General features: G+C 36.6%; 1 protein-coding gene across 1 annotated transcript in view; it reads right to left on the reverse strand.

Moving 5' to 3' along the window:
* Shc4 (SHC adaptor protein 4) overlaps positions 1-25,622 on the reverse strand; it is a 140,887-nt gene that overhangs the window by 69,653 nt on the left and 45,612 nt on the right. Inside the window, exons 3-4 of the mRNA XM_046460733.2 lie at positions 7,171-7,234; positions 2,727-2,846 (exon numbers count right to left, since the gene is read on the reverse strand). Coding sequence (XP_046316689.2) covers positions 2,727-2,846; positions 7,171-7,234 — 184 coding nt within the window. The remainder of the gene's footprint in view (positions 1-2,726; positions 2,847-7,170; positions 7,235-25,622) is intronic.

The raw sequence follows: 25,622 nt of genomic DNA on the forward strand, positions 1-25,622 counted from the left end.
ATTCATATATCCATAAACTTGAACCTCTTTATGTTTTCATTCCATAGTGTATCTTTAGAAGCTGAGAAGAGTGGGGAGGCATTAGCATTTCTTTTTATTTATTTATCTTAGAACTTCCAGGGAGAGCTTTCTTTAAAGATTTAATTAATAAATCCTTTTCTCATGCTACATTTATAAGGTCTCTCTTCTTTACTGCCTTCATTCTATGAACATTTTAGTTGCCCTTCCCATGAGATACATAAAGTTTCTTGAATTGAAGCATTCATGTTGGTACATCTCTACCTTCTTCCACTAGTCATCTCCCAGCACTGCAGAATAACTCAATATCAGCCCCTGAGTCTGAGATCATTGAGATCCTAACTTTGGTCCCCACTCCAGCAGCAGGCTGAACACAAACCCACTTAATGCTATTACCAGTGTAGAAAATATGTGAGCTATTCTCAGAGATACATCCTTGCTATAGCTACTGGTAGTAGAAGTTACCCATGCCCATTCTTCCTACCTTTGTTTGGACTGAAAAAAAAATGATGCTGTGAATTGAATAAGATAGTAAAGGAGAAGTAGAGGCTGAAAATAAATTATGCCCATCACATGAATAATAATTCTATTCTTCATAAATTCAATTCCTTTCAAGCACTATTCAAAGGGACATTTCTAAAAACTGATCATTCAATTCTGCACATAGGCCGTCACCATGATATTTCCAGCTTTTCCTGTTCTTCCTGCCTTACAAAATTCTGAGGTAATTCAAGAGCTTCTAAATTCATATCATAACTAAAAGCATTGAGCCTCTATGGTTATCATATACAAGGGTGAAAACTAAAACTAAATTTTATAGCCACAGAACTCTTGAGGTCAAAGCATATGAATGACTTAATGAATGTTTCATCTTCCACCCAGATGATTTGCATCTTCCAGGTTGGTACAGGACAAAATGTTATGCTATCATTATACCAATGGTATCACCTCTCTTGGACAATCAGTCAAGAACCAACTAGATGGGAAGCTATTTTGAATTATTTCATATCAAGTATTTTCCTCTAAGATATTTTATATTAATGCATCAGCAATGCATTTTATTCCATTTTTTAGTTTAGAAAATAAAACAGCCCTCAAAACATGTACTTATAAATTACTGACAATTTTATGATTTTGTGTATTATGCTTTTCCCAGTAAGTACTTAGTACATATATGAAAAAAGTCTCTGAGAAGGAATGAGTAAATAACAATACCAGATACCGTGTGACTGGCACTGTACTAAATGATTTACATCCATTACCTCATTTAATCCTCTAGCCCTGTGAGATATTGTTAAATTCATGCTCTCAGAAACCCTATGATAGTCCTGTCAACTTCATTTTCTGTTCTCTTCACATCTCTCCCAGATATCTCAGAAAGATTCCTCAATTTTCCTTCCTCCTTCTTCAACTTACTTGGGAGTTAATATCTGACCATAATTGTGACTGGTAGTTATGATTCTTTGCAAATAGAATTATGTAAAGGCAAAGTTATGAATTAATTTTAGACCCATTTGGAAAAAAAAGCAGGATCTACATCTCAAAGTCCTATCTAAATACCCAGAAATATCCTTCAGAATTTTATATATATATATATATATATATATATATATATATATATATATATATATGTAAGTATATATATATGGATTTATATATAAATAATTTAATTATTATTATTATTAGAAATTACTTAGAAACTTTCCATCATTTTGCATACACACACACACACACACACACATATATCCCCTATGATAGGTACTGTGCTCTGCAGTTCACTGATGAGGAAAACTGAAGCTCACAGTGGAAGGATGACTTGCTAATAAATGGAAAAGCCATCATTTCACCCTCACATAACCTTAAACTTAGTGTTTTATCATTACCAGTGCACATTAAGCCTTCCACAAATCCTTGAGCATTCCATAGAGTAAAACCTTAAATATTAAGAACCTTGAACTGTGCACTATATATTAGATAACAGAGAAAAATCAAATACCAATACATATAAACAACCTGATACAAGTAATTTAGCTTAAAAATTAAAACCAAGTCAAAAAGAATATCCTAGTGTAGGTACATAATTAGCCATACCTATATATCTTTTATATTTGCTTCAGCAGTGCTGTTCTATGAGAAATGAGGTTCATAATGAAAACTTGGGCATATTGTAGTATCATAAATCATCAAGAGAGAAAATAAGTTCACACAATAAAATTGTAGAAAGCTTTCAACCACAGGAGTTGAAAGAAAATGTCTTTTGCTTAAATTTCTGTTAGCTACAACATTAACCCTGACATCACCCCTCTCCTTGGTCTGTCATCTGCACCCCAGTCCAATACACACTTCATTAATTCTGATAATGGAAATGCTTTCCCTTTAGGGAGAGCTGGTGGAGAATAATCAATGACCAAATGAAGGATATTAGTTAATAAATGGTATTTACTGTGTTCTTTGAACCTTAGTTCTTTATACAAAGCTTATTAGAGAATAGCAAGTATGTAGGCAGTTAAATGCCTAAATGATGGCTTAGTAATACTACTATTCTAATTATTGTCATATATAAATATACATAAGTCTTGGGCAGATTTTTTCCTTTATGCCTTGTTAAATGATAGGCATACTCTATTGGACACTTTATTTTCCTCTACCCCCCAGTTCTCCAAAACAATAGATGACATATAAACTATAAATGATATTCATTGTCTCACCTGTTGGTTGTCAAGATTCATCAGTGTGAGGCTGCACGTTGAGATGGTCAGTTTTATATTCATTCCCGAAAACTGAAGGTTACTTTTGCCAAGAACTGTTGATAGGAACTTAACTGGGGGCTTTAAAAATAACAAAACAACATTGCAAGTTATGGATTTTGTTATAGAATAAATGGTAATGTTTTTTAAATGTTAAAAATGAGGCAAAGCCCATATTCTTCCTCTCTATTTCACTTTACACGTATCAAATGAGATGAAATGACTTTTCATTATAACTTATACTAGGCCCTGGGGTCATAAAGCAGAGAAAGAAGTACCAATACAGGGTATCTCTTTGGGATGGGTTGGCCAATTTTCTCAAGCAGAAGTGCCATTTATGACCAGAAGTGCTGTATGACCTTGAAGAAATACCCTTTTTAAGCCTCAATATCCTTTTGTATAAAAAGTAAAAAAAAAAAAAAATAGAAGCTACACCTTATAAGAGCTGTTGTAGATTGAATTAGGTAATAAATGGAGAGCATTTAGCATAGTGCTTGGCTGCATGCATGAGCACTATTATTGCTATTGCTATTGTTCTTCCAACTCCAAGATCCTCAAAGATAGTTTGAAGGATTTATATACTCTGATGGAATCTTGGATTAAGTTTTGAAATCCTCTACTGGAAAGTGGGCCAGTTAAGGATAGAAAATGAGTGATTGCCTCAACATATGGATCAATACTTTTTTTTTTTTTTTTTTTTGGTACCAAGGATTGAAATCAGGGGCACTTGACCACTGAGCCACATCTCCAGCCCCTTTTCATATTTTATTTAGAGACAGGGCCTCGTTGAGCTGCTGAGGCTGGCTTTGAACTCGTGATCCTCTTGCCTTAACCTCCAGAGCCACTAGGATTACAGTTGTGTGCTACCACACCAGGCTGGTTCAATACTTTGAAGCAATCAATTAATACATACTTTGGTTTCTTCATAGTTTTTCTTGTATATTACTTTTATTTGAATCCTTATGAAACCACATCAAACTGTTAAATATACATCATTGAAATTTGATGTAGTTTATTTTCAATTCTAAGTACATTCTAAAATATGGTGATGGTGTAACTAAGATACCCCCCAAAACAGGTATCCTTCCATCATAAAGTTGACTCTTGGTTTACTTTCTTTGCTCTTTGTATAGTGCTTGGCAAGATAAGCCATAAATCCAGGGACTTTGTGTTATCCAAAGTGATTATATTTGGGTTTTTATTACCCAAAATGATTATATTTGAGAGTGAACCACTTCCTTGCTTCTTCTGAGTTTCTTTTGCATGCTAAATGTTAAAAAATTTTATTAAATTCAAATTAAATAATAATACTCTCTCATAATTGACAAGCACTTTGTTATTTACAAAAATCATTTATGTATATTATCTTAATTTTGCCCTCCCAATAACCTTAACCTTGAGAGAAATGCTCAAATGTATTTATTGCATAGAAGACAGAGCTGAGAACACAGCTCTGTGGCATAGCACTTGTCTAGTGCACATGAAGCCCTGGGTTCCACCCCTAGCATTACAAAAAAAAAAAAAAAGAAAAGGAGTATGGGAGTCAAAGTATTTCATTCCATTACTAGAAATTATTTAGAAATAATTTAATAATAATTATTATTATTATTACTTACTAGAAATTATTTAGAAACTTTCCAATAACCCATGGAAGAGAAAGCACATAGATTTCAGGCAAATATAGCCGAATAGAAAACAAACAGGACTGGTGGAGGGCAACTTGGATTCACCTAGCCAGGGGACCTTAGGAAACTATTAACTAGTTAAGGGAACTTAAGGGTGCTACTAACTAGCTGGGGGACCTTAGGAAACTCCCTGAACCCCTTGTTTCTATACTTAGAAAACAGGAATAATAACATTGATTCTGTCCTTCTACTTCTAGCCATGGGATTCTTGGAAGAATCAAATTCAGTAATAAAGTTCATGGAAAGGCACAGTACCCAGGGAAATGCTAACAGATTATAGTGATTGTGACTACCATGTTTTAAATTAATTCTGGCAATTTTGCTACAGTGTTTCTGCTTTGATAAGAGGGGGAAAATTGTGCAGGTCCTGGCCTGGAGACAGGCAGTTAAGGGAGTAAGAGGAGAAGGGAACAAAAAGAAGAGGCTCAGAAAGTGAGACTAGGATACTTCCCAACTTTCACAAAGAAAGTGGAGGCTGGCTGGGAGGAGTGATTTTTATCATATTTTATAAATGAGAAAACTTCTAAGATAGGGAGACCTTAATTGATATAAACTAATTAACTTATTGGTATTGACACCAGACTGACTCCATGTCACAGTCTCTCAGGAACCCCGCCCCCCACACACACTTTTTTGTTATTCATTGACTTTTAGACTTAGAAACTCATCATATCACACAAATGGATAAGTACCTCAGCCCTCCAAATTTCCTGTGGTGAAATACTCCACAGACCTAAAGGAATAAAACAGATCCTAAGCATATTTAGTTGACCTTACTAGTTTTTGACTCCCTAACCTGGGGAGATATGCAAGGCCAGAGAGGCAGAGAACACAGTGGTTAAGAACATGGATCCTGAATCCAGTCTGCCTGGGCTTAATCTGGCAACTCTGGGTCACTGGGCAAGTTACTTAACCTCTCTGGGTCCCAGGTTCCTCATCTGTAAAATGAGGATAAGAAATAGCACCTGTTTAGGTTTTCTGTGACGATTCACAAAGTATAAAAACATAGTATACGTGCAAAACTAGGGACACAGCAAAAACAGTGCCAAGAGGAAAATTAAAGCTATAAACCCTTACATTGGAGGAGCAGGGGGAGGAGGAGAAAGATATCAAATTAAAAAACCTAACTTTACAATTTAAGAACTAGAAAAAAAGAACAAACTAAACCCCAAGTCAGCAGAAGGAAGAAAGTAATAAACATCAGAACAGAGATGAAAAGAACTGGAGACTAGAAAAACAATACCACTGAGCCATACACTTAAAAATGGTTAAGATAAAAGATTTTGTTATATGTATTTTATCACAGTAAAAATTTTGGAAATGAAGAGCATTTCAAAAATGAAGTTCCAGGAAGATTCCCTGGTATATATTAAGAATGCTAGTTATCAAGGGGAATTAACTCAAGAATTTATTTTTCTTTACAGGTATACTTTCTGGAGAGATAATAACCAGGTTTGTTTTATTTGGGAGTACTCCTGAAACAAGAAAACCTTAAATGAATGAGCCTGTTTACTGAGATCATCCAGTTGAAGCAGAGATGAGGAGAAGGAAGAGTCTAGTGGCTACTTTGGAGCAAGGGGTTCTGTCAAAGAAGCCAATAATAGGGAGTCCTTTATAGAATTCCAGGGCCATTTGTCAGGGGTTACCATGATATATGGCTCCTTTGAGCCACTCTGGGATACTGGGTTCAGCCCTATGTAAAATGATGAAGAGTGATAACAAAAAAAATAAGGCAGGGTGATATAGAAATAGATCACTCAGCTAGGAATCAGGAGACCTGGCTTTGAGAGGTGGCTCTGGCCATAATTGTCCCAATGATCATCTCTTCTCTCAGACTCAATTTAGCAATTGGCAAAACGAGATCAATAAACATCCCTTTCCTCTTAAACAGTTCACAATTCCATGATTCATATACATATCTAAAAAAGAGACTTCACCTCTTTGTTAAATTAAGACTTTTCAAGGCAATTATGCATTTCAGGATTAACAGATTAATAGCAATTATACTAGAAATAGAAATACATACAAATAGAAAATATGTTGAAATAGAAAGTCTCATATTCGCCAGACACTGGTGGACACTCTGTAGGTATCACTTCACTTAATGTTTCCATGATCTTATAAAGTACTATTTTCTTTCATTTTATAGATAAGAAAACCAAGGATCCAAGAAGAAAATGACTTGTCCAAGATCATATAGTTCTTGGGTGGTACAGGCAGGATTTCAATCCAGGTCTGTCTAACATCAAAATTTTTGCTTTCTTTCAGCATGGTAATCTCCTTCTACCCAGGTGTTATTAACTCATCTCTACCAGGAAGTATAAAATTCTAAAACATTTTTAAATGCATATGTGTATAAAATATTGAAATTGGAAGGCCCCAAACTGTCATGTGTTTGAATTCCCTAACTTCACAGTGTCTCAGAGAGAAGAGACATCATACTCAAAAGCAAGTGCAGACCCGCCGGGGAACCAGGGTTTCTGCCCTGAAACCCAGGCACTTCCTCCACTCTGCCAAGCAAGGTGTCACCATTTCAGACACTGTCCGCTGAGCTCGAAAATTCTGAGGGACAAGAGCGACTTTGGGTGCAGCTTTGATATCGTGCCATTGAATAAGTCCAGGCTGGACCTTGGGTCACGTGGTGGAATGAACTAACAACAATTTTGATACCTTCTTTGCTGTAATTAGAGAAATGTAAAACAAAACACATCAATATTTACCTTTCGCTTTTTAGCAGCTCCATTTGTCCCAGGGACAGTTTCACACAGGCGACTTATTGCTTCCCTATAGAACAGAAACCATAGAAATACTTAGCATATCACCTACACACTATAAGCATTCAAGAAATGCTAGCATTATTATGACCAGCAAGTATGCAGACATAAACAGTGAGGCTGCCATAAATGACCTTCCTGTGGCCCCACAGGAGAAAACACTGCGCTTAGTCTCATCTGCAGTTAGTTCAAACTCAGGGAGACCTAGCAATACCCTAATATTGAAAAACTGCTTTCCAACAAGGAATCCTACTAATCTTTTTACTCATTAATTTTTTTCCTTAGATTTTCAGATTTGATTTTTTTGATTTTATTTATATATGACAGTGGAATGCATTACAATTCTTGTTACGCATATAGAGCACAATTTTTCATATCTCTGAATGCCAAATGCTTTCTTTGATATAAGAAGACTGACTCATAGTGGGATAGGGAGAGAGATCATGGGAGGAATAGACAAACTCTAGATAGGGCAGAGGGGTTGGAGGGGAAGGGAAGGGGCATGGGGTTAGAAATGATGGTGAAACATGATGATCACTATTATCTGAAGTACATGTATGTAGACACAAATCGGTGTGAATATACTTTGTATACAACCAGATTTGATTTTTTTGTCGTTGATTTTTTAACCAAAAAGGAGGGGCCAACCTTTGTCTTCTGGGAATACTTCACAATTTTTCCTTTAGCAAAATCCTCACTGTGGTTCATGGTTATTTCAGCACCAAAGACAATTAAAAACAAACAAATACAACACTAGAAGAAGTTTGAAAGGATAGGGAGAGCATTGGACTTCAAGGTGGGCTCAAATGGAGGCTTATTGACTAAGTAACTGCTACACACCATTGAGCTTTCATGTAATTTCACAGAAGAAAAAGAAAATCAATATCAAATTTCCTCCTTTGCTTATTTTTCTGCTCTTACTACATATTGCACTTCCTGAGAGAAAAGCACCACTAAAATAAGTAGTTGCTCCTTAATGGAAGTGGTGGAGGAGAAGCACCCTCCTCTCCAGAAATGCAGTTATAACTAAAAGCTTTTGTGTCTGGGACGATGATCATTCATAACCTACCCTTCCTCACTCTGGGTAATATGAACCTGAGCCTTTTGCTTTCAACACACACATTTAACTTTTCACAAGGCAAATGGAATTCTCTATGCTCCTTCCTGGGTCTCCCCAGAGATCACTGTTTAAAGTAACAAATTGTGTATGAAGATAATACAACATTGTATTTCAGGTTTTTATAATATTTTCTGAAATAATTTTGATTTCCACAGAAAGAGGGGAGCCATCAGAGAAAGGAATTCAGACCCATTACTAAGAAGCTACAGTTAGGATAGGTAATAGTGCATATCAGTGATCCAGAAGACACTTTGGAAGGGTGAGCTGAATTCCCAAAGATTTCACACACATCATTTCAGAATTAACATATATGTTTTAGCCTAGGATCTCTTTTTTCCCTCTGAATAAATGAAACTCTTTCCAAGGTATTATCTTGTCTGATTTTGCATAATTACCTTCAACCAAAGAAGAGTATGGCTCCTTGATTTAGCATATTTTCTCAAGATTTCATATATTGTTTCCTCTAGTATTCCAACCTTTATTCTCTGAGTCAAACAGAAGGATCATGCAGAAGGTTGGTTGATTAATGTTCTGAGTCACCTTAGTGATTATTAAATAATTGATGAGACTCATATAATTGATCCAAATTGACTTCCAAAACTGCCAAAATAATTAGTCCAGGAACTCCACTGTATCCATAGTATTTAATACAGTATTATAAGAAAGGGCAGGACCTTTACTCCATAAGAATCAATTAGGGTGCTTTGAAAGTAGTTCAAAATAAAGTATAAAGAAAGGTGGACCCTGATGCTACCAAATATAATAAGTATTATTAGAATTATTTTTAGAAGAAGGTATTACTTTTATATAGTGCCTTATAGTTTTACAAAGTGCTTTCCCAGGTATTGGGTTTATTTGTTTGTTTGTTTTTAATTTCTCACACACCTACTATCTTCTAACAAAAGTAACATGGTAAATCTGAATTAAAGGGGACTCTTTAGCATGGGCACCTCTCAAGAAAGGATGAATCTACCTGGCAGAATGGGGACTGAAAATCCCAGAAAGAGAAGAGCAGAAGCATGAAGTATACAAGGGGAACAAATACTTTGACATTGCTAGAGAATAAAATGTGGTAAAGCAGGAGTGGATGAGAGATAAGAGATGAGATGAGAGTGGCAAATGTTTTTCTGTTAAGGACCCTATAGCAAATATTTTAGTCTTTGTTCTGTTCCAAATGCTCAATTCTGCCACTGTAGTGCAAAAAAACAGCCTTAGACAATATGCCAACAAATGAGCATAGTTGTGTTCCAGTACAACTTTATTTCTAGAAACAATCAGTTGGCGAGATCTGGCCCACAGACCATAGTTTGCTAATTCACACAGAAGGAGAGAGAAAAGTTCAATCTTAAAAAAGAGGAAACTGTTTTTATACATTATCATTTTAAAATTAGATTTAAAACAACTACATGATACTTCATTTACATTAGGAAAAAAACAAATATGAAGTCCATTACCACTTCAGACATATTTATCCATTGCTAGGAGCCTAAATAGTATTAGCATAATCTTTCTAAAGAGTAATTTGATAAAGCATGACAAATATAAAAATTATCAAAGTGTTTGACAGGGCAAGAACTTATATTGGAAGAGTGTGTAAGTAAAAGGAACATTTATTTTAGAATAGAAAACCAACCCCAAAGCTTGTGCTGTAGAGATAAAATATGCCAAATTAAATATTGTCGGGAGGCTGAGAAAAGAGGATCCATTGAGCCCATAAGTTCGAGGCCAGTCTGAGCAACATAGCAAGACCCTGTCGAAGGAAGGAAGGAAGGAAGGAAGGAAGGAAGGAAGGAAGGAAGGAAGAGAGGGAGGAAGGAAGGAAGGAAGGAAGGAAGGAAGGAAGGAAGGAAGGAAAAAGGAATTGAAACTGGGTTTCAAAGAACTTAAATTTTACTGCTTCCAAACAAGGCAGCCGATAGTGGAAGACACAGAATACAAATCCAGGTCTGACTTCAAAACTCTCACTCAGCCAGGGAAGAGCAACATGGCCAGGTGGATAGGAGGAGGCCCAGGCTGGGGTGGGGGTGGGGGGATATTGATTGTCCTTCTTTTCCTCATGTCCCCTGTCCCCTACAGAGAGAGGACTACCTTTTAGCCAACATTCACATCAATGTGGCTGAGCTAAACTGCCAAGGGAAAAGGGGAAATGGGCTGGGATCAGCTCTGAAAAGGCTCTTGCTGAAGCCCCAACCCTTCCCCAGCCTTTGCATTCTGTCCCTTGGCTGCTAGTGCCTTCTGGCAGAGGCATGTGAACACTCACACACTCACCCCAGCTGAGGTGCCTGCAGCTTTACAGTGTGAAAATCTCTGGATATACAACTCTCCTCAAAAGAAAACAAGGGGGAAACTTGTGCTTATGAACTTACTTTGAAAATGGAGAGGTTTTTGTTTTGTTTTGGATTTGAAACTCTAAAATGAATCATGGGTTCCCTCCACCCAAAAAAAAAAATGTGTTCAGGCTACCTTTATTCAATTTCAAAGGGCCCACTTCCCACCGCACTGCCCCCAAAGCATTTGTAAACCACTGCTTAAAAATAACCTCTGAAACTCACTTTCTTTGCTGATGTCAGTGTTAACAGATCTGGAAATTTCAGGCATGGAAAACAGATATATGCCTGCATTTTGTTGCTTTTCTTTCAAAGATCTTTTCTTTCCCTGAGAGTGGGATCAAGAAATTAACTGTAATATTTTCAAGAACAAATAGTACTTTCAGAGTTTTTCTGGAGTCTCAGCCACACCCTCCAGCCTAATACACTGACTGTACAAATGCTACCGAAAAAGAAAACACAGTTGGGAGCCTGCAGTGGCGACTTCTCCCAGGGCCCAGGGTTCCCGCCTTCCTGGCTGCCAGCAGTCTGCATTTCTGCATAGGCCTTTTGGAGCTGTCTTGCCATGAGATCCTCTGCAGCTAGCAAACATTTGGCACTTGTCTTCTCTTAGAGGAGCAGAATTTTTGGAGTTTAAATGGCTGAAGATTTCTATCCTGGGAGCCTGTTCTAGAAAAAGAGAGAAACACCCCACAACACCAACAGTGGCCACTTTGTTTATTGTTTCACCACATGAGAAGGAAGGGGAGAAGTGGGCTGATGTAAGAGAAGGAGAATGCAGTTGAAGATTTGCTTTTAAGACTATAAAACCCTGCCTACGCCATAAGACCAAAAAAAGATATTTTGTCTGCCTTCACAAAGTCCAAACCAATCATCTAAACAAAGCCATCTTTCTTCACTAACCCCAGGCCCACTGCAGTACTTAAGTTATAATTTTTCTGTGTCTTTAACCCTTAAACAGTTAAGCTCCTTTGGCAGCAATGTTGCCTAACACCCCTCTCCTTTTCTTCCCCCCAAGTTTGGAAGGCAATATCACAATCCAAGACAAAGTGGTACAGTTAATGGGGGGAAGGGCTGCAGGGCAGTTTTCTCCCAGTGAAAATGCAGTTCTTCAGTAAATAGAAAAGCCAGAAAATGTGTCACATGAAACCAGGCAAAAAAAAAATAATCATTCCTCTGGAATGATTGCAGGCAATGTTCCTGCAATCCCCCACCCTGCACACACACTCAGTCACAGCCACTGTCTCACATAACACACATGTCCACACACACAGTGAAGGAGTGGTTTCAGTTTTGTGGCAATAGAAAAGAACCTTTCCAAACTGAAAAGATTCTGGCCACACTAATTTGCCTCTATTTCCCAAGGGACTTCCCCTTACTTCTCATCTCCAACATGATCCTTAAAGAAAACAGTTAACAATGTCTAAGGGTCAAGTTGTCCCCTGAAAGTCTCGAATTGCCTTCATGTTGTGAATGAAGGGACTTGTGAGTCATTCAGACTCCACCTCGGTGTGGTATTATGTTATTCCAATTGTTCTAGGGAAACCAGTGCCATCTTTTTCAAAATCTTTGCCTTCAGGACATCAAGTCTCAGTGATCTATGTGTTCAATTTTGTTCAGCTTGGTGAAATTAAAGACATCCAAGGACTTGTGAAAGCCCTTGGACAGGACATTTTAGAACATGAGCCTGCCAACATGGCGATAAGGCATAATGAACAGAGTCAGTGTCCACAGACCAGTTAAAAATGGAAACTTCAGACTCCCTTTGTGCTTTTATCAAGGGGCATCACCCATTCACTCAAGGAGGGTACACCCAGCTTATAAATATATCCTTTCATTTTAGAAACATGCATCTCAGGTCCCAGGTGGTCAAACAAAACCTTTCAGCGCTGCCATAGCATTTACCCTCACACTGACTTATCTACCACTGTCCTCCTGAATTATATTGAAAATCTGATTCTGAAGTACATTTGCAATTCGACCCAGCTCAGCCACCATAGGACATAGGTTGTTCTGTCTACTCTGTTCTTCTGTCCTTTGGCTCTGATACAAATGTGGACCATTAATCACACTGGAATGAGGTGAAATGACCATCCTATTCCAAGTATCACTTCTCCCCTACAAGTCTCCCTAGTTAACAGAAAGTAAGTGCTAATGTTCTCTATCTCACAATAATTTCCTATAATAGGATCATGTATTTCAATATTCAGACACTTACACCCACAAAATGAAGTCTGTAGCCTTTGTAAGTGGTTATGCCTTATGAAAATGACAAGAATTGTTTTCATACAAAATATGAATAAATTTTTCAGGCCCAAACTCTGTTTTCCTTTACTTTGGGATAATCTGGGCTTCTTTAAAACAACTCTATTAGAGAGAAAATATTCAAAATATTATGAAGGTGTGGCTTTTAAAGAGTGCATTGACATGTAATGTGATCACTTAAAAGTCAAAGTTCTTCCATTTAAAAAAAAAAAAAAGAACAGATCCAACTTGATCAACCACTTTTTATTCACCCCATTTCATTTTCAATGATATGTATCTGTTTACAAAAATTTGGAAATCATAGAATTTGCAGGGAAATGGATGGCACTAGAGCAGATTATGCTAAGTGAAGCTAGCCAATCCCTAAAAAGCAAATGCCAAATGTCTCCTTTGATATAAGGAGAGTAACTAAGAACAGAGTAGGGACGAAGAGCATGAGAAGAAGATTAACATTAAACAGAGATGAGAGGTGGGAGGGAAAGGGAGAGAAAAGGGAAATTGCATGGAAATGGAAGGAGACCCTCAGGGTTATACAAAAGAACATACAAGAGGAAATGAGGGGAAAGGGATAAATAATACAAGGGGGAGAAATGAAGGTCAATAGAGGGGGTAGAGAGAGAAGAGGGGTGGGGAGGGGAGGGGAGGGGGGATAGTAGAGGATAGGAAAGGTAGCAGAACATGACAGTCACTAGTATGGCAATATGTAAATCAATGGATGTGTAATTGATGTGATTCTGCAATCTGTATATGGGCTAAAAATGGGAGTTCATAACCCACTTGAAGCAAAGTGTGAAAGATGATATATCAAGAACTATGTAATGTTTTGAACAACCAACAATAAAAAAAAATTAAAAAAAAAAAATTTGGCCTTTTTTTCAAAGAAGGAAGATTTGGCCCTGTTTAATATTTAAACCAATTTGCTGCAAAGGTGTTAATAATATTGCGTGAGACAGCAAATGTTGGAAAGAACAACTTTCGTCACATTTAAAAAAAAATAACTGGTTCTTTAAAAGGCCATTTGGCATATATGTTATCAATTTTATCTGAAAAGTTCATTTTTTAATGTGGGTGTGTGCTCTTAAAGGAATCATTCCTGGGCTAGCCAGTTAAGTCCACAGTGGCAAATGACTAAAGGACAGTTGGACCTGCACATCCATCAGGAATTTGCCAGCATAACCATTCAGGTAAGTGGCAAAAAACTTTCAAGTTCTCAATAATCAACCGGTAACTGTTCAAATGCAGATTTCCAGGGTTGTTTGTAGAGATTTTGATTCTCTAAGTCTGTAATGGGGCTAGGATCTTCATTTTGACAAGCCTCTCAGCCAATCCTGAAGCAGAGTTGATGGTTCACATGATGGATTCAAAAGTCTCTTGGACTCAGCTACATAGGGAAACTGGTTTTGTGCTCTACAGCTTTGACCAGATGGTTTCTTTAGTGGATGCTAAGGAATGAGGTTAACTGTTCCTAGAGGCTTGATAAGGAAGGCTACACTCCCTGTATATTTGATGATTTCCATTTGGGGGAAAATCTGTCTTCAACTTAGTCACTCTGTGCTGGAGTAGATATTTGGCAAATCCACTCCTCTCCCCTCTGCCTCCCTGCCTTGCCTGCTCTTGGGGAATGCTTTTACCAGCGGGCATCTGGAGGTCTTGGACTTCTTTGCTCCCAGCACACGCAGGTGGCAAGAGTGACCTGCATTCTCTTTCCATCTGGCAGTCTGGGGGCAGAGAGTCTGGGTCCATCTGTACCTCAAACTGCATTCCCACTCGAGGCAGTTGTTCTCAGTCTTGACTGCACATTGGAGAAAGTCCAAGGAGTGTGTTAACAAGTACTGAAGACAGAGTCTTATCTCTAGAGATTCTGATTTAATTGGTACAGGATAGGACTTAGGGACTGGAAGTTTTAAAATCTCTCCCAAGTGTTTCCAGATGAGCTTAGGTTGAGAATCACTCTGCACGTTTTTCTGAAAAGGACCAGATGGTAAATAATTTAAGATCGGCAGGTTATACAGTCTGTGTCACAACTGTTCAACTCTGCTACTATGGCTTGAAAAGCAACTACAGTCTATGAATGAACAGGCACGATTGTGATGCCAGTAACACTTATGGACACTGAAATTTGAATTCTATATAATTTTCACATGTCACAATATCTTCTTTTTTTCCCCCAACCACTTAGAAATATCAAAACTATTCCTGGACAGCAAGGTAACAAAAATCAAAATCAGGCCACTGGCTGAATTTGGCCTGCAGACTATGATTCTCTGAACATAATTATTGAGAAACAGGATCCAGAAGATCTTGGACTGGCCCCAGTTGCTTTGTTTTCCTCTAGAGCAAGCTAGAGTTCAAATTCTAGCTGTGTCTTAAAGTCTCTGTGACCCTGAACAAGTTTTTAAAGCTTTCTAGGTCTCAATCCCTTAAATATATAAAATAGGATAGTGTTTGAACAATTTTCAGTAAATGCCAATCATTGCTATTGCTTTATCCTTCTAATGGCTTTCTGCTTTAACTGGATCAAATCTATTTTATACAGTTCCCAGTACCAGCAAAGTATTCTATGTGTTATAACTGGGATGCTATAGATAATACATTCGATAATAGTAAAAATTATGTCTATTATACAAGTAGTACTTCATAGTACAAGTTTCTATAAAGGCAGATTGCATGTATGATTTTCTTTAAATACCCCATGTAATCTCTCAGACTACTTTGGACATAAAATGTGTTCAATATATAAAAGTTTAGGTGTCCCCATGACATTGAAACAAAGTGTGGACCTTGTCTCCCTGTATAAACAAGACTCTCCCCACTCCTTCAAAGTGGAGGTACTCATTTCCTCAGTTGCTGGAGTAGACTGCACACAACTGGGTTCCTTCCCCAGAAATTGTCCTCTCCCCAGAGAAGTCACCTTCCCCATGCATATGTCTCACCCTGAGAGGTAGCAGGCATCCAATTACTGGTCACTATGGGATTGGAGGGTCTTGTCCTCTTGCCTCAATTTGGAACAACTCTAAAATGCTATCCTAACTCCAGAATTGCCCATGGTATCTGCAGAGACTTTTGTTGTGACTTCATTGATATTCAGCCTCTCCTTGTGTCCAGCCTGCTTCCCTCACTCCCTCAGCAGCTAACCTTGAGAGTACTCCAGGAAACCTTTTGCCCTAAACTCTCCATTTACCTAAGACCTGCCAATTAGTTGCTGCCAGAATTATATGTCGCCTTAGATTTGCATATACACTTAACTAGAGGACATCTTTTTTTTTATTTTTAAGAATCTGTGTTATCCAAAAGTCAACTCAAAGTGTAGCAAGATATAGGAATTAGACCAGAAAGTATGCAACTTCTAGAAGATACATAGTCTCAACACTCCAACATATCAGCACAGGTACTGACTTCCTTAATAAGGCTCCTGAAGCTCAAGAAATAAAACTAAGAATTAATAAGTGGGCTGGCATCAAATTAAAAAGCTTCTGCACAGCAAAGCAAACAAGTAAGAGTGTGAAGAGAGAAGTTACAAAATGGAAAAAATCTTTGCCAGCTACTCTTTCAACAGGGGATTAATATTCAGTATACATAAAGAACTCAAAAAACTTAACACCCAAAAAAAAAAAAACCCAAAAACCACCTAATCAATAAAGGGGCAAAAGAACTAAACAAACATTTCTCAAAAGAAGAAATATAAATGTCCAGCAAATGCATTAAGAAGGGTTCAATATCTTTAGCAATCATGGAAATACAAATAAAAAGTATACTGAGATTTCATGTCACTCCAGTTAGAATGGCAGTCATCAAAAACACAAATAATAAATGCTGGTGAAAATGTGGGAGGAAAGGTACACTCATGCATTATTGGTAGAACTGCATCAATAGTATAACCACTTTGAAAAGCAGTATGAAGATTCTTCAAAAGATTAGGAATGAAACTACCACATCACGCAGCTATAAATACTACTCCTTGGTATTTATCCAAAAAAACGAAAATAAGCATACTATAGTGATACACACATACCAATGTTTAGAGCAGTGCAATTACACAATCGCCAAGTTATGGAACTAGTCAAGGTGCCTCTCAACAGATGAATGGATGAAGAAAATGTGGAATATATACACAAAGGCATTTTTCTCAGCCATAAAAAAAAAAGAATGAAACTACTTCATTTTCAGGTAAATGGATGGAACTTGAGAACATTATGTTAAGAAACAGGCCAAATGCTAAGTGAAGTTAGCCAATCCCAAAAAAACAAACGCCAAATGTTTTCTTTGATATAAGGAGGCTGATTCATAGTGGGATAGGGAGAGGGAACATGGGAGGAATAGACGAACTCTAGATAGGGCAGAGGGGGCATGGGGTAATTAATGATGACTGAATGTGATGATCATTATTATCCAAAGTATATGTATAAAGATACAAATTGGTGTGAATATACTATGTATACAACCAGAAATATGAAAAATTGTGCTCTATATATGTGATAAGAATTGTAATGCATTCCGTTGTTATATGTAAATAAATAAATAAATAAATAAATAAAAGACAATCCCATGCTTACAGAAAGCTAAAAAAAAAAAAAAAAGTAGTCCCAAATCTTCATCATGTCAGATTAGACTCTGACTTCCTTAATAAGACTCCTGAAGTGCACAAAAGGAAATTAAGAATAAATAAATAGGATGGATTCAAACTAAAAAGCTTCTTTACACACAAAACAAAACAATGAGGTGAAGAGACAGACTATAGTATGGAAGCAAATTTTTACCACATGCACATAACATAGAGCACAAATCTCTAGGATATATAAAGAACTCAAAAAACTCAACACCAAAAAAAAAAAAAATCATTAAATTGGCTAAGGAACTGAACAGACACTTCTCAGAAGATATAATGTCCTTTTCTCTACTAAGGGAATAAACAAAGTTCCTTAGTAGATAGCCCACTATCAACAAATGTATGAAAACATGTTCAACATCTCTAGTAATTAGAGAAATTCAAATAAAAATTACTCTAAAAATTTCATCTCTCTTCCATCAGAATGGCAGTTATCAAGAATACAAACAACAATCAGTGCTGGTGAGGATGTGGGGGGAAAGGCACACTCATACATTGCTAGTGGTACTGCAAATTGGTGCAACCAATCTGGAAAGTATTATGGAGATTCCTTAAAAAAGTTAGAATGGAATGACCATTTGACTCAGCTATCCCATTCCATGGTCTATACCCAAAGGACTTAAAAACAGCATACTACAGGGACACAGCCACATCAATATTTATAGCAGCACAATTCACAATAGCCAAACTGTGGAACCAACCCTTCAATAGATGCCCTTCAATAAATGAATGAATAAAGAAACTGTGGTATATACACACAATGGAATATTACTCAGCATTAAAAGAGAATAAAATTATGGCATTTGCAGGTAAATGGATGGAGCTAGAGAATATTATGCTAAGTGGAGTAAGCTAAAACCAAAAAATCAGAGACCAAATGTTTTCTATGATAAGAGGATGCTAATCCATAATGGGAGGGCATGGGATGAGTGGGAGAACTTTGGATGGGGCAAAGGGGAAGGGGGAGGGGGAGTGAGAGTAAGAAAGATGGTGGAATGAGATGGATATTATTACCTTAGGTACAGGTATGATTGCACAAATGGTGTGACCCTACTTTATGTACAAAAAAAGAAGTGAAAAATTATGCTCCGTTTGTGTACAATGAATTGAAGAGCATTCTGCTATCATATATAACTGATTAGAACAAATAAATTTTAAAATTTTTTTAAAAGAAAATTATAAAAAAAGAAACATAGGCCAAATTCAGAAAAATCAAAGGTCAAATATTTTCTCTCACATGCAGAAGTTAGAAAAAAAATGAGGAATTAAAAGAAAAGGGAATCTCCTGAAAATAGAAAGATGAACAGTAGAGAAGAGAAAGGGGATTTAGGGAAAAGGAGAAAGAATCGGAAGGAGGAACTAACTACAGGATGAAATTGACCAAACTATGCTAGGTATATGTATGAATATATCACAATGAATTCTACTTTTATGTATAATTATAATGCACCAATTAAAAATAAATAAATAGAGGGAAAATCAATAGAGTAGAAGAAGAGGATAAGGAGAGGGAGGTAGGGAAAGGGAAGGGAAATATTTGGGATTGAAATGGTGCCAGTCATGTTTTATGCATATGAATATGTCAAAATGAAGCCCACTATTATGTTTAACTATAATGCACTAATAAAAAAAAGTTAAAAATAAAGTAAAAATAATTCCTAACACACAAAATAATTAATGTTTGAAGAGATGGAAATGTTTATTATTTTGATTTGATGATTATACATTGCATAAATGTATCAAATTATCATAATATGTCCCATGAAGATGTGAAAATACCATGCCTCAATTTAAAAATTTTTGGTTAAAAAAAAAAAGAATCTATGCTATACAGACAACAGGGAAAAAAGTCATTGTCAGAGAATGTTTCATAAGTGGCACAGGTAATCTAAATCAAAAAGAACTGTCCCCTTATTATTCAAACATGTGCAAATACACATCTCCTCTATGTTGCTCTTGTCAAGCCTTTGGTCATAGTGACAGAAAGCTGACTAAAACAGAACTATATCATTAATTTCTCTGTGTTCTTAGAGAGTAGAAGAATTAAAAATGGCTCTAGCATTCCCCTGGTATCCTGCTTTCCTTTCCTAAAAATAAAAACTTCAAGATGCTTTTGGGATTTTCTGGGGGGGTGATTTGTTTAAAAAATAAAAGATTTCCATGTGATTTATGAGCTAACTGGAGACCTCATTTGGATACTTGATAGGCTGGTACCTGTGATTTTTCAAAGTGTGGTCCTCATACCAGCAGCATCAGCATCACCTGAGAACTTAGACATGAATGTTCCTGATTCAAAACTTCCAGAGTAGAATCCAAAATTCTTTCTCACGAGTCCTTGCATACTAGAATGAGAACTGCAGACTTTGTTTTTTCCCTTAGTAGAGAAAAGGACATTAAAGTATCCTGACTTATACATTTGTTAGTTTCTTTATGAAGCCCTTTCAGAAAGAACTTACTAATGAGGAATCTGGCATTTAAACCAAGGCCAAATTCAAAACTGAGGATTAAACATCTTCTTATTCTGTTACTTCTGGCTTTTAGCATTGCCCTGAGATTTGTTCCTTAAAATTCTCTCACTTTGAGGCATAGTGCAAAAGAGTGAGGCAGGTTTCTGGCTCTACTACTTTTGGACTTGCCAGGCGACCTCGATAAATTCCTTAATTTCTCTATATCTCAATCCTGTTTTTACAACAGGATTACTATTTCTAAATGTCGAATTTGTGATGAAACTGTTAATGGTAGTAGCTATTAGTTAATAATGAACTTCTCTGTCAACTGTCTGCTAACAGTTGAAGTTATTCCTTTAACTACAAATAAGTTGAAGTTCAGCCAGTTTCGTGTGGATCGAGAAACTCTTCCTCTGAATCAACTTGGACCTCAAGGCTGTCTGAACCAAACTGAGTATCTTCAGTGATTTTATTTTTATTCTTTTGTGCATATACATTCTTTTGTATATATACATATGTATATATATGTGTGTGTACATATATATACACATATGTATATATATATATATACAACGTATATGTGTGTGTATATATATATATATATATATATATATATACACATATGTGTATGTGTATGTGTGTATGTGTGTGTGTGTGTGTGTATATATATATAGTGCCCATAGCCAAACACTGTATTGTGGAGCAAGTTACCTGATCCAATTGTCTATGAGCTTCTCATTCTGCAATTTGGCCAGCTTCAGAATTCCAGATCCCATGTTTTAGATTCTTTAGGTCTTTGCTTTTCTCTAACCAGCAGTAACCATGGAAACTTCAAAACCTCCAGGGTCATTTCCAAATATGTGATCTAGGTCTGAGAAACACTGAAACTTCCCCATTAATCAACAAATACTCATTGATCCAACTATGTTTCAGGCACTGTGGTTCTGAAACCTACCAGTCTCTGACTCAAACTTCCAAGGGAGAACCTTTAAGCCCAAAGACAAAGGATGCCCTTATGATTGTTTCATTGAAATAGGACCTTAGGGAACCAAATCCCATCCAGGCCGTACACACTCTGGGGCACACTGGGCTTTCTCAGAAAGCTCTGACACAACTATAGCATTGGTGATTCCAGGAACAGTGGTTCAAAAGGCCTGTTCTACTTGCACTGTAAAATGATTCTGATGAGGGGTTGGCCACTGACAAAATCAAAACTAGAAATTCAGCCTTAAGGAAGCCAAAAGGACCACAAAAGGAAAATAGTAGAATGCATTCTCATCTGGTTTGCATGTTAAGGGAGGCCTGGGAAGACATTAATGAAGAGACCTGTTTCATTCAGCAATACTGTATAAGAATACTGGAGTCTCTTCCACATGCATGGGCTTTAACATTCATGTGTTTTAACCCCTGAATTAATTTGTTTCCCTTCAAGCTCTTGAGGCCATCCATTGCCTATCCATACATGGACTTGGACAGGTATATAACTCTCTGCCTTAGGTTGGCGAATGTGTGTATATAACCTGCTTGTGGTATGTACTTGTAAGATAAATATCTACAGATTTCTAGAGATGTACATGGATAAATCAGCAGCCCTGTTTTTAGCTGCAACATATTTTTAGAAACCACTCCATAAAGTGCATCATATTTTCCAAGGAAAAGATGCTATAATTGGGAGTTTCATTCCTGACCAAGGAGTCCCTCAACAAGTAAAATAAAGATATACTTTAAATAGTTTGTCATGGAACAAAAACTATGACCATTTAATAAATTTCTAAAAATATTTAAAGCCATGCCCTAAGTCCTATAAAAGGGACATAAATATACACAGTACCTAGACATGGATTCTCAAAATTTCCAGAAATGTCCAACCACCACATAAAAATGCAGTGAAGTTGATGTATGTTCCAAAATTAATGCACTGCTATAATAACATTAAATATTGAGTAAACTATTTTGCAAGCATGAGATTTTAGTGGAGCATTTAGGGATGATTTAAATAGTCTCAATTTTCTTTCTTTTATTTTTTTAAAGTGCCCAAAGAAATTTATATGATGTCTCATTTTCCCTTTGAGATGGAAATTATTTTTTACTACTTCTATTTTATAAGACTTTTATCTTCCTAGCATTTCCCCTCCTACTACTCCTCTTCCTTCCCCTCCCTTTCCCTTTCTTCCTACAGCTTGTCTCTTCCACCCTGCCCAGTATATGATTATCACAGAACTGCCATATTGCCACAATACAACGCCATCCTGGACAAAGGTGAATGGTTCAGAAATTGGCCCCAATCACCATCAGCAGCCTTCCTGAGAATTTGATAATTGGAACTGAGAGAGTCCGGGGATGTGAGGAGGCCTTGGAAGTCCTGAACTTGGTCCTTATTTGCTTGATTGTTCACTGCTTCTCGGGTTCCATGAGCTACCCCAATAACCTTTCCAAGAAATTTCTTCTGGGCAATCCTGGAGGTGCACACCTGTTAATTCTAGTGACTCAGGAGCCGAGGGCAGAAGGATCTCATGTTTAAGACCAGCCTTGCAACTTAGCAAGACTCTGCCTCAAAATAAAAAGGGTCAGGCGTGTACCTAAGTGGTACAGCAATCCCCAGTAGCAAAAAATAAAATAAATAAATAAATAAGTAAAAAAGAGAAACTTCTCTTTTTGCTTAAACTAGGCCATCATTTTTCTATTACTCAAAACCAAAAAGAATCAATAAATATACACTTATGGCAAATGGATACACTTAAAATCATTCCTTTTACCTTAAAGCTGAGGTCAAAGAATTACTACTCAGACCTGATGCTTTAGAAAATGAGCACAATAAATGGCAAAAACAGCTTATCAATTAATATGCACCACATGCTCCCCTATGAGCTTGTAGATGTGAGTTGAAAAACTATATCTCAAACTGTTACTATTGGTTATCTCAGTGTTTTGTCTGTTTTTCTTCTATTTTAATTCCATTTACTGATTTCCACAATAACCCAGATTTACTTTCCATAACCAGAAAAAAAAAGTGAAAAACTTTTAAGAATGAGATGACCCCATAGGATTTACATTAGCAATGATGATGATCAGGGTGATGTTGTTATTGTACTGAAAATAATTTTTCCACTTTAATTTTAACTGTTATAGAAAAACAAGCTAATTCACCAACAAGACATAACAATTATCAATATTTATGCACCAAATAATGGTGCTGCGACGTTCATAAAACAAATTCTCCTCAAGTTCAAGAATCAAATAGACCACAACACAATAATTATGGGTGACTTCAACACACCTCTCTCACAATTGGACAGAACCTCCAAACAAAAGCAGAATAAAGAAACTATAGAACTCAATATCACAATCAACAACCTAGACTTAACTGACATATATAGAATATATCAACCATCATCAAGTGGATATACTTTTTTCTCAGCAGCACATGGATCCTCCTCAAAAATAGACCATATATTATGCCATAGGGCAACCCTCAGTAAATATACAGGGGTGGAGATAATACCATGCATTTTATCTGATCATAATGGAATGAAACTGGAAATCAATGATAAAAGACGGAAGGAAAAATCCTACATCACATGGAAAATGAACAATATGTTGCTGAATGATCAATGGGTTACAGAAGACATAAAGGAGGAAATCAAAAAATTCTTAGAGATAAATGAAAGTACAGACACAACATATCGGAATCTATGGGACACAATGAAAGCACTTTTAAGAGGGAAATTCATCGCTTGGAGGTCATTCCTCAAAAAAAGGAAAAACCAACAAATAAATGAGCTCACACTTCATCTCAAAGCCCTAGAAAAGGAAGAGCAAAACAACAGCAAATGTAGCAGAAGGCAAGAAACAATTAAAATCAGAGCGGAAATCAACGAAATTGAAACAAAAGAAACTATTGAAAAAATTAACAAAACTAAAAGGTGGTTCTTTGAAAAAATAAATAAGATCGACAGACCCTTAGCCATGCTAACGAAGAGGAGAGAGAACTCAAATTACTAACATACGGGATGAAAAAGGCAATATCACAACAGACGCTACAGAAATACAGAAGACAATTAGAAATTATTTTGAAAACCTATATTCCAATAAAATAGAAGATAGTGAAGACATCGATAAATTTCTTAAGTCATATGATTTGCCCAGACTGAGTCAGGAGGATACTCACAACTTAAACAGACCAATAACAATAGATGAAATAGAAGAAGCAATCAAAAGACTTCCAACCAAGAAAAGCCCAGGACCGGATGGGTATACAGCGGAGTTTTACAAAACCTTTAAGGAAGAAATAATACCAATACTTTTCAAGTTATTTCAGGAAATAGAAAAAGAAGGAGCTCTGCCAAATTCATTCTATGAGGCCAACATCACCCTGATTCTGAAACCAGATAAAGACACCTCAAAGAAAGAAAACTACAGACCAATATCTCTGATGAACCTAGATGCAAAAATCCTCAATAAAATTCTGGCGAATCGGATACAAAGGCACATCAAAAAAATTGTGCACCATGATCAAGTAGGATTCATCCCTGGGAAGCAAGGATGGTTCAATATACGGAAATCAATAAATGTTATTCACCACATCAATAGACTTAAAAATAAGAACCATATGATCATCTCAATAGACGCAGAAAAAGCATACGACAAAGTGCAGCATCCCTTTATGTTCAAAACATTAGAAAAACTAGGGATAACAGGAACTTACCTCGACATTGTAAAAGCTATCTATGCTAAGCCTCAGGCTAGCATCATTCTCAATGGAGAAAAATTGAAGGCATTCCCCCTAAAATCTGGAACAAGACAGGGATGCCCTCTATCACCACTTCTATTCAATATAGTTCTCGAAACACTGGCCAGAGCAATTAGACAGACAAAAGAAATTAAAGGCATAAAAATAGGAAAGGAAGAACTTAAATTATCACTATTTGCAGATGACATGATTCTATACCTAGAAGACCCAAAAGGGTCTACAAAAAAACTACTAGAACTAATAAATGAATTCAGCAAAGTGGCAGGATATAAAATCAACATGCATAAATCAAAGGCATTTCTGTATATCAGCTTCTGAAACGGAAATGAGGAAAAACACTCCATTCACAATATCCTCAAAAAAAATAAAATACTTGGGAATCAACCTAACAAAAGAGGTGAAAGATTTATATAATGAAAACTACAAAACCCTAAAAAGAGAAGTAGAAGAAGATCTTAGAAGATGGAAAAATATACACTGTTCATGGATAGGCAGAACTAACATCATCAAAATGGCGATATTACCAAAAGTTCTCTATAGGTTTAATGCAATGCCAATCAAAATCCCAACAGCATTTCTTGTAGAAATGGATAAAGCAATCATGAAATTCATATGGAAAAATAAAAGACCCAGAATAGCAAAAGCAATTCTAAGCAGGAAGTGCGAATCAGGCGGTATAGCGATACCAGACTTAAAACTATATTACAGAGCAATAGTAACAAAAACAGCATGGTACTGGTACCAAAACAGGAGGGTGGACCAATGGTACAGAATAGAGGACACAGAGACTAATCCACAAAGCTACAACTATCTTATATTTGATAAAGGAGCTAAAAGCATGCAATGGAGGGAGGATAGCATCTTCAACAAATGGTGCTGGGAA

The sequence above is a fragment of the Marmota monax genome, unplaced genomic scaffold (assembly GCF_021218885.2).
Source record: "Marmota monax isolate L192 unplaced genomic scaffold, Marmota_monax_Labrador192_F-V1.1 WCK01_AAM20220418_F8-fsc00001, whole genome shotgun sequence".
Lineage (NCBI taxonomy): Eukaryota > Metazoa > Chordata > Mammalia > Rodentia > Sciuridae > Marmota > Marmota monax.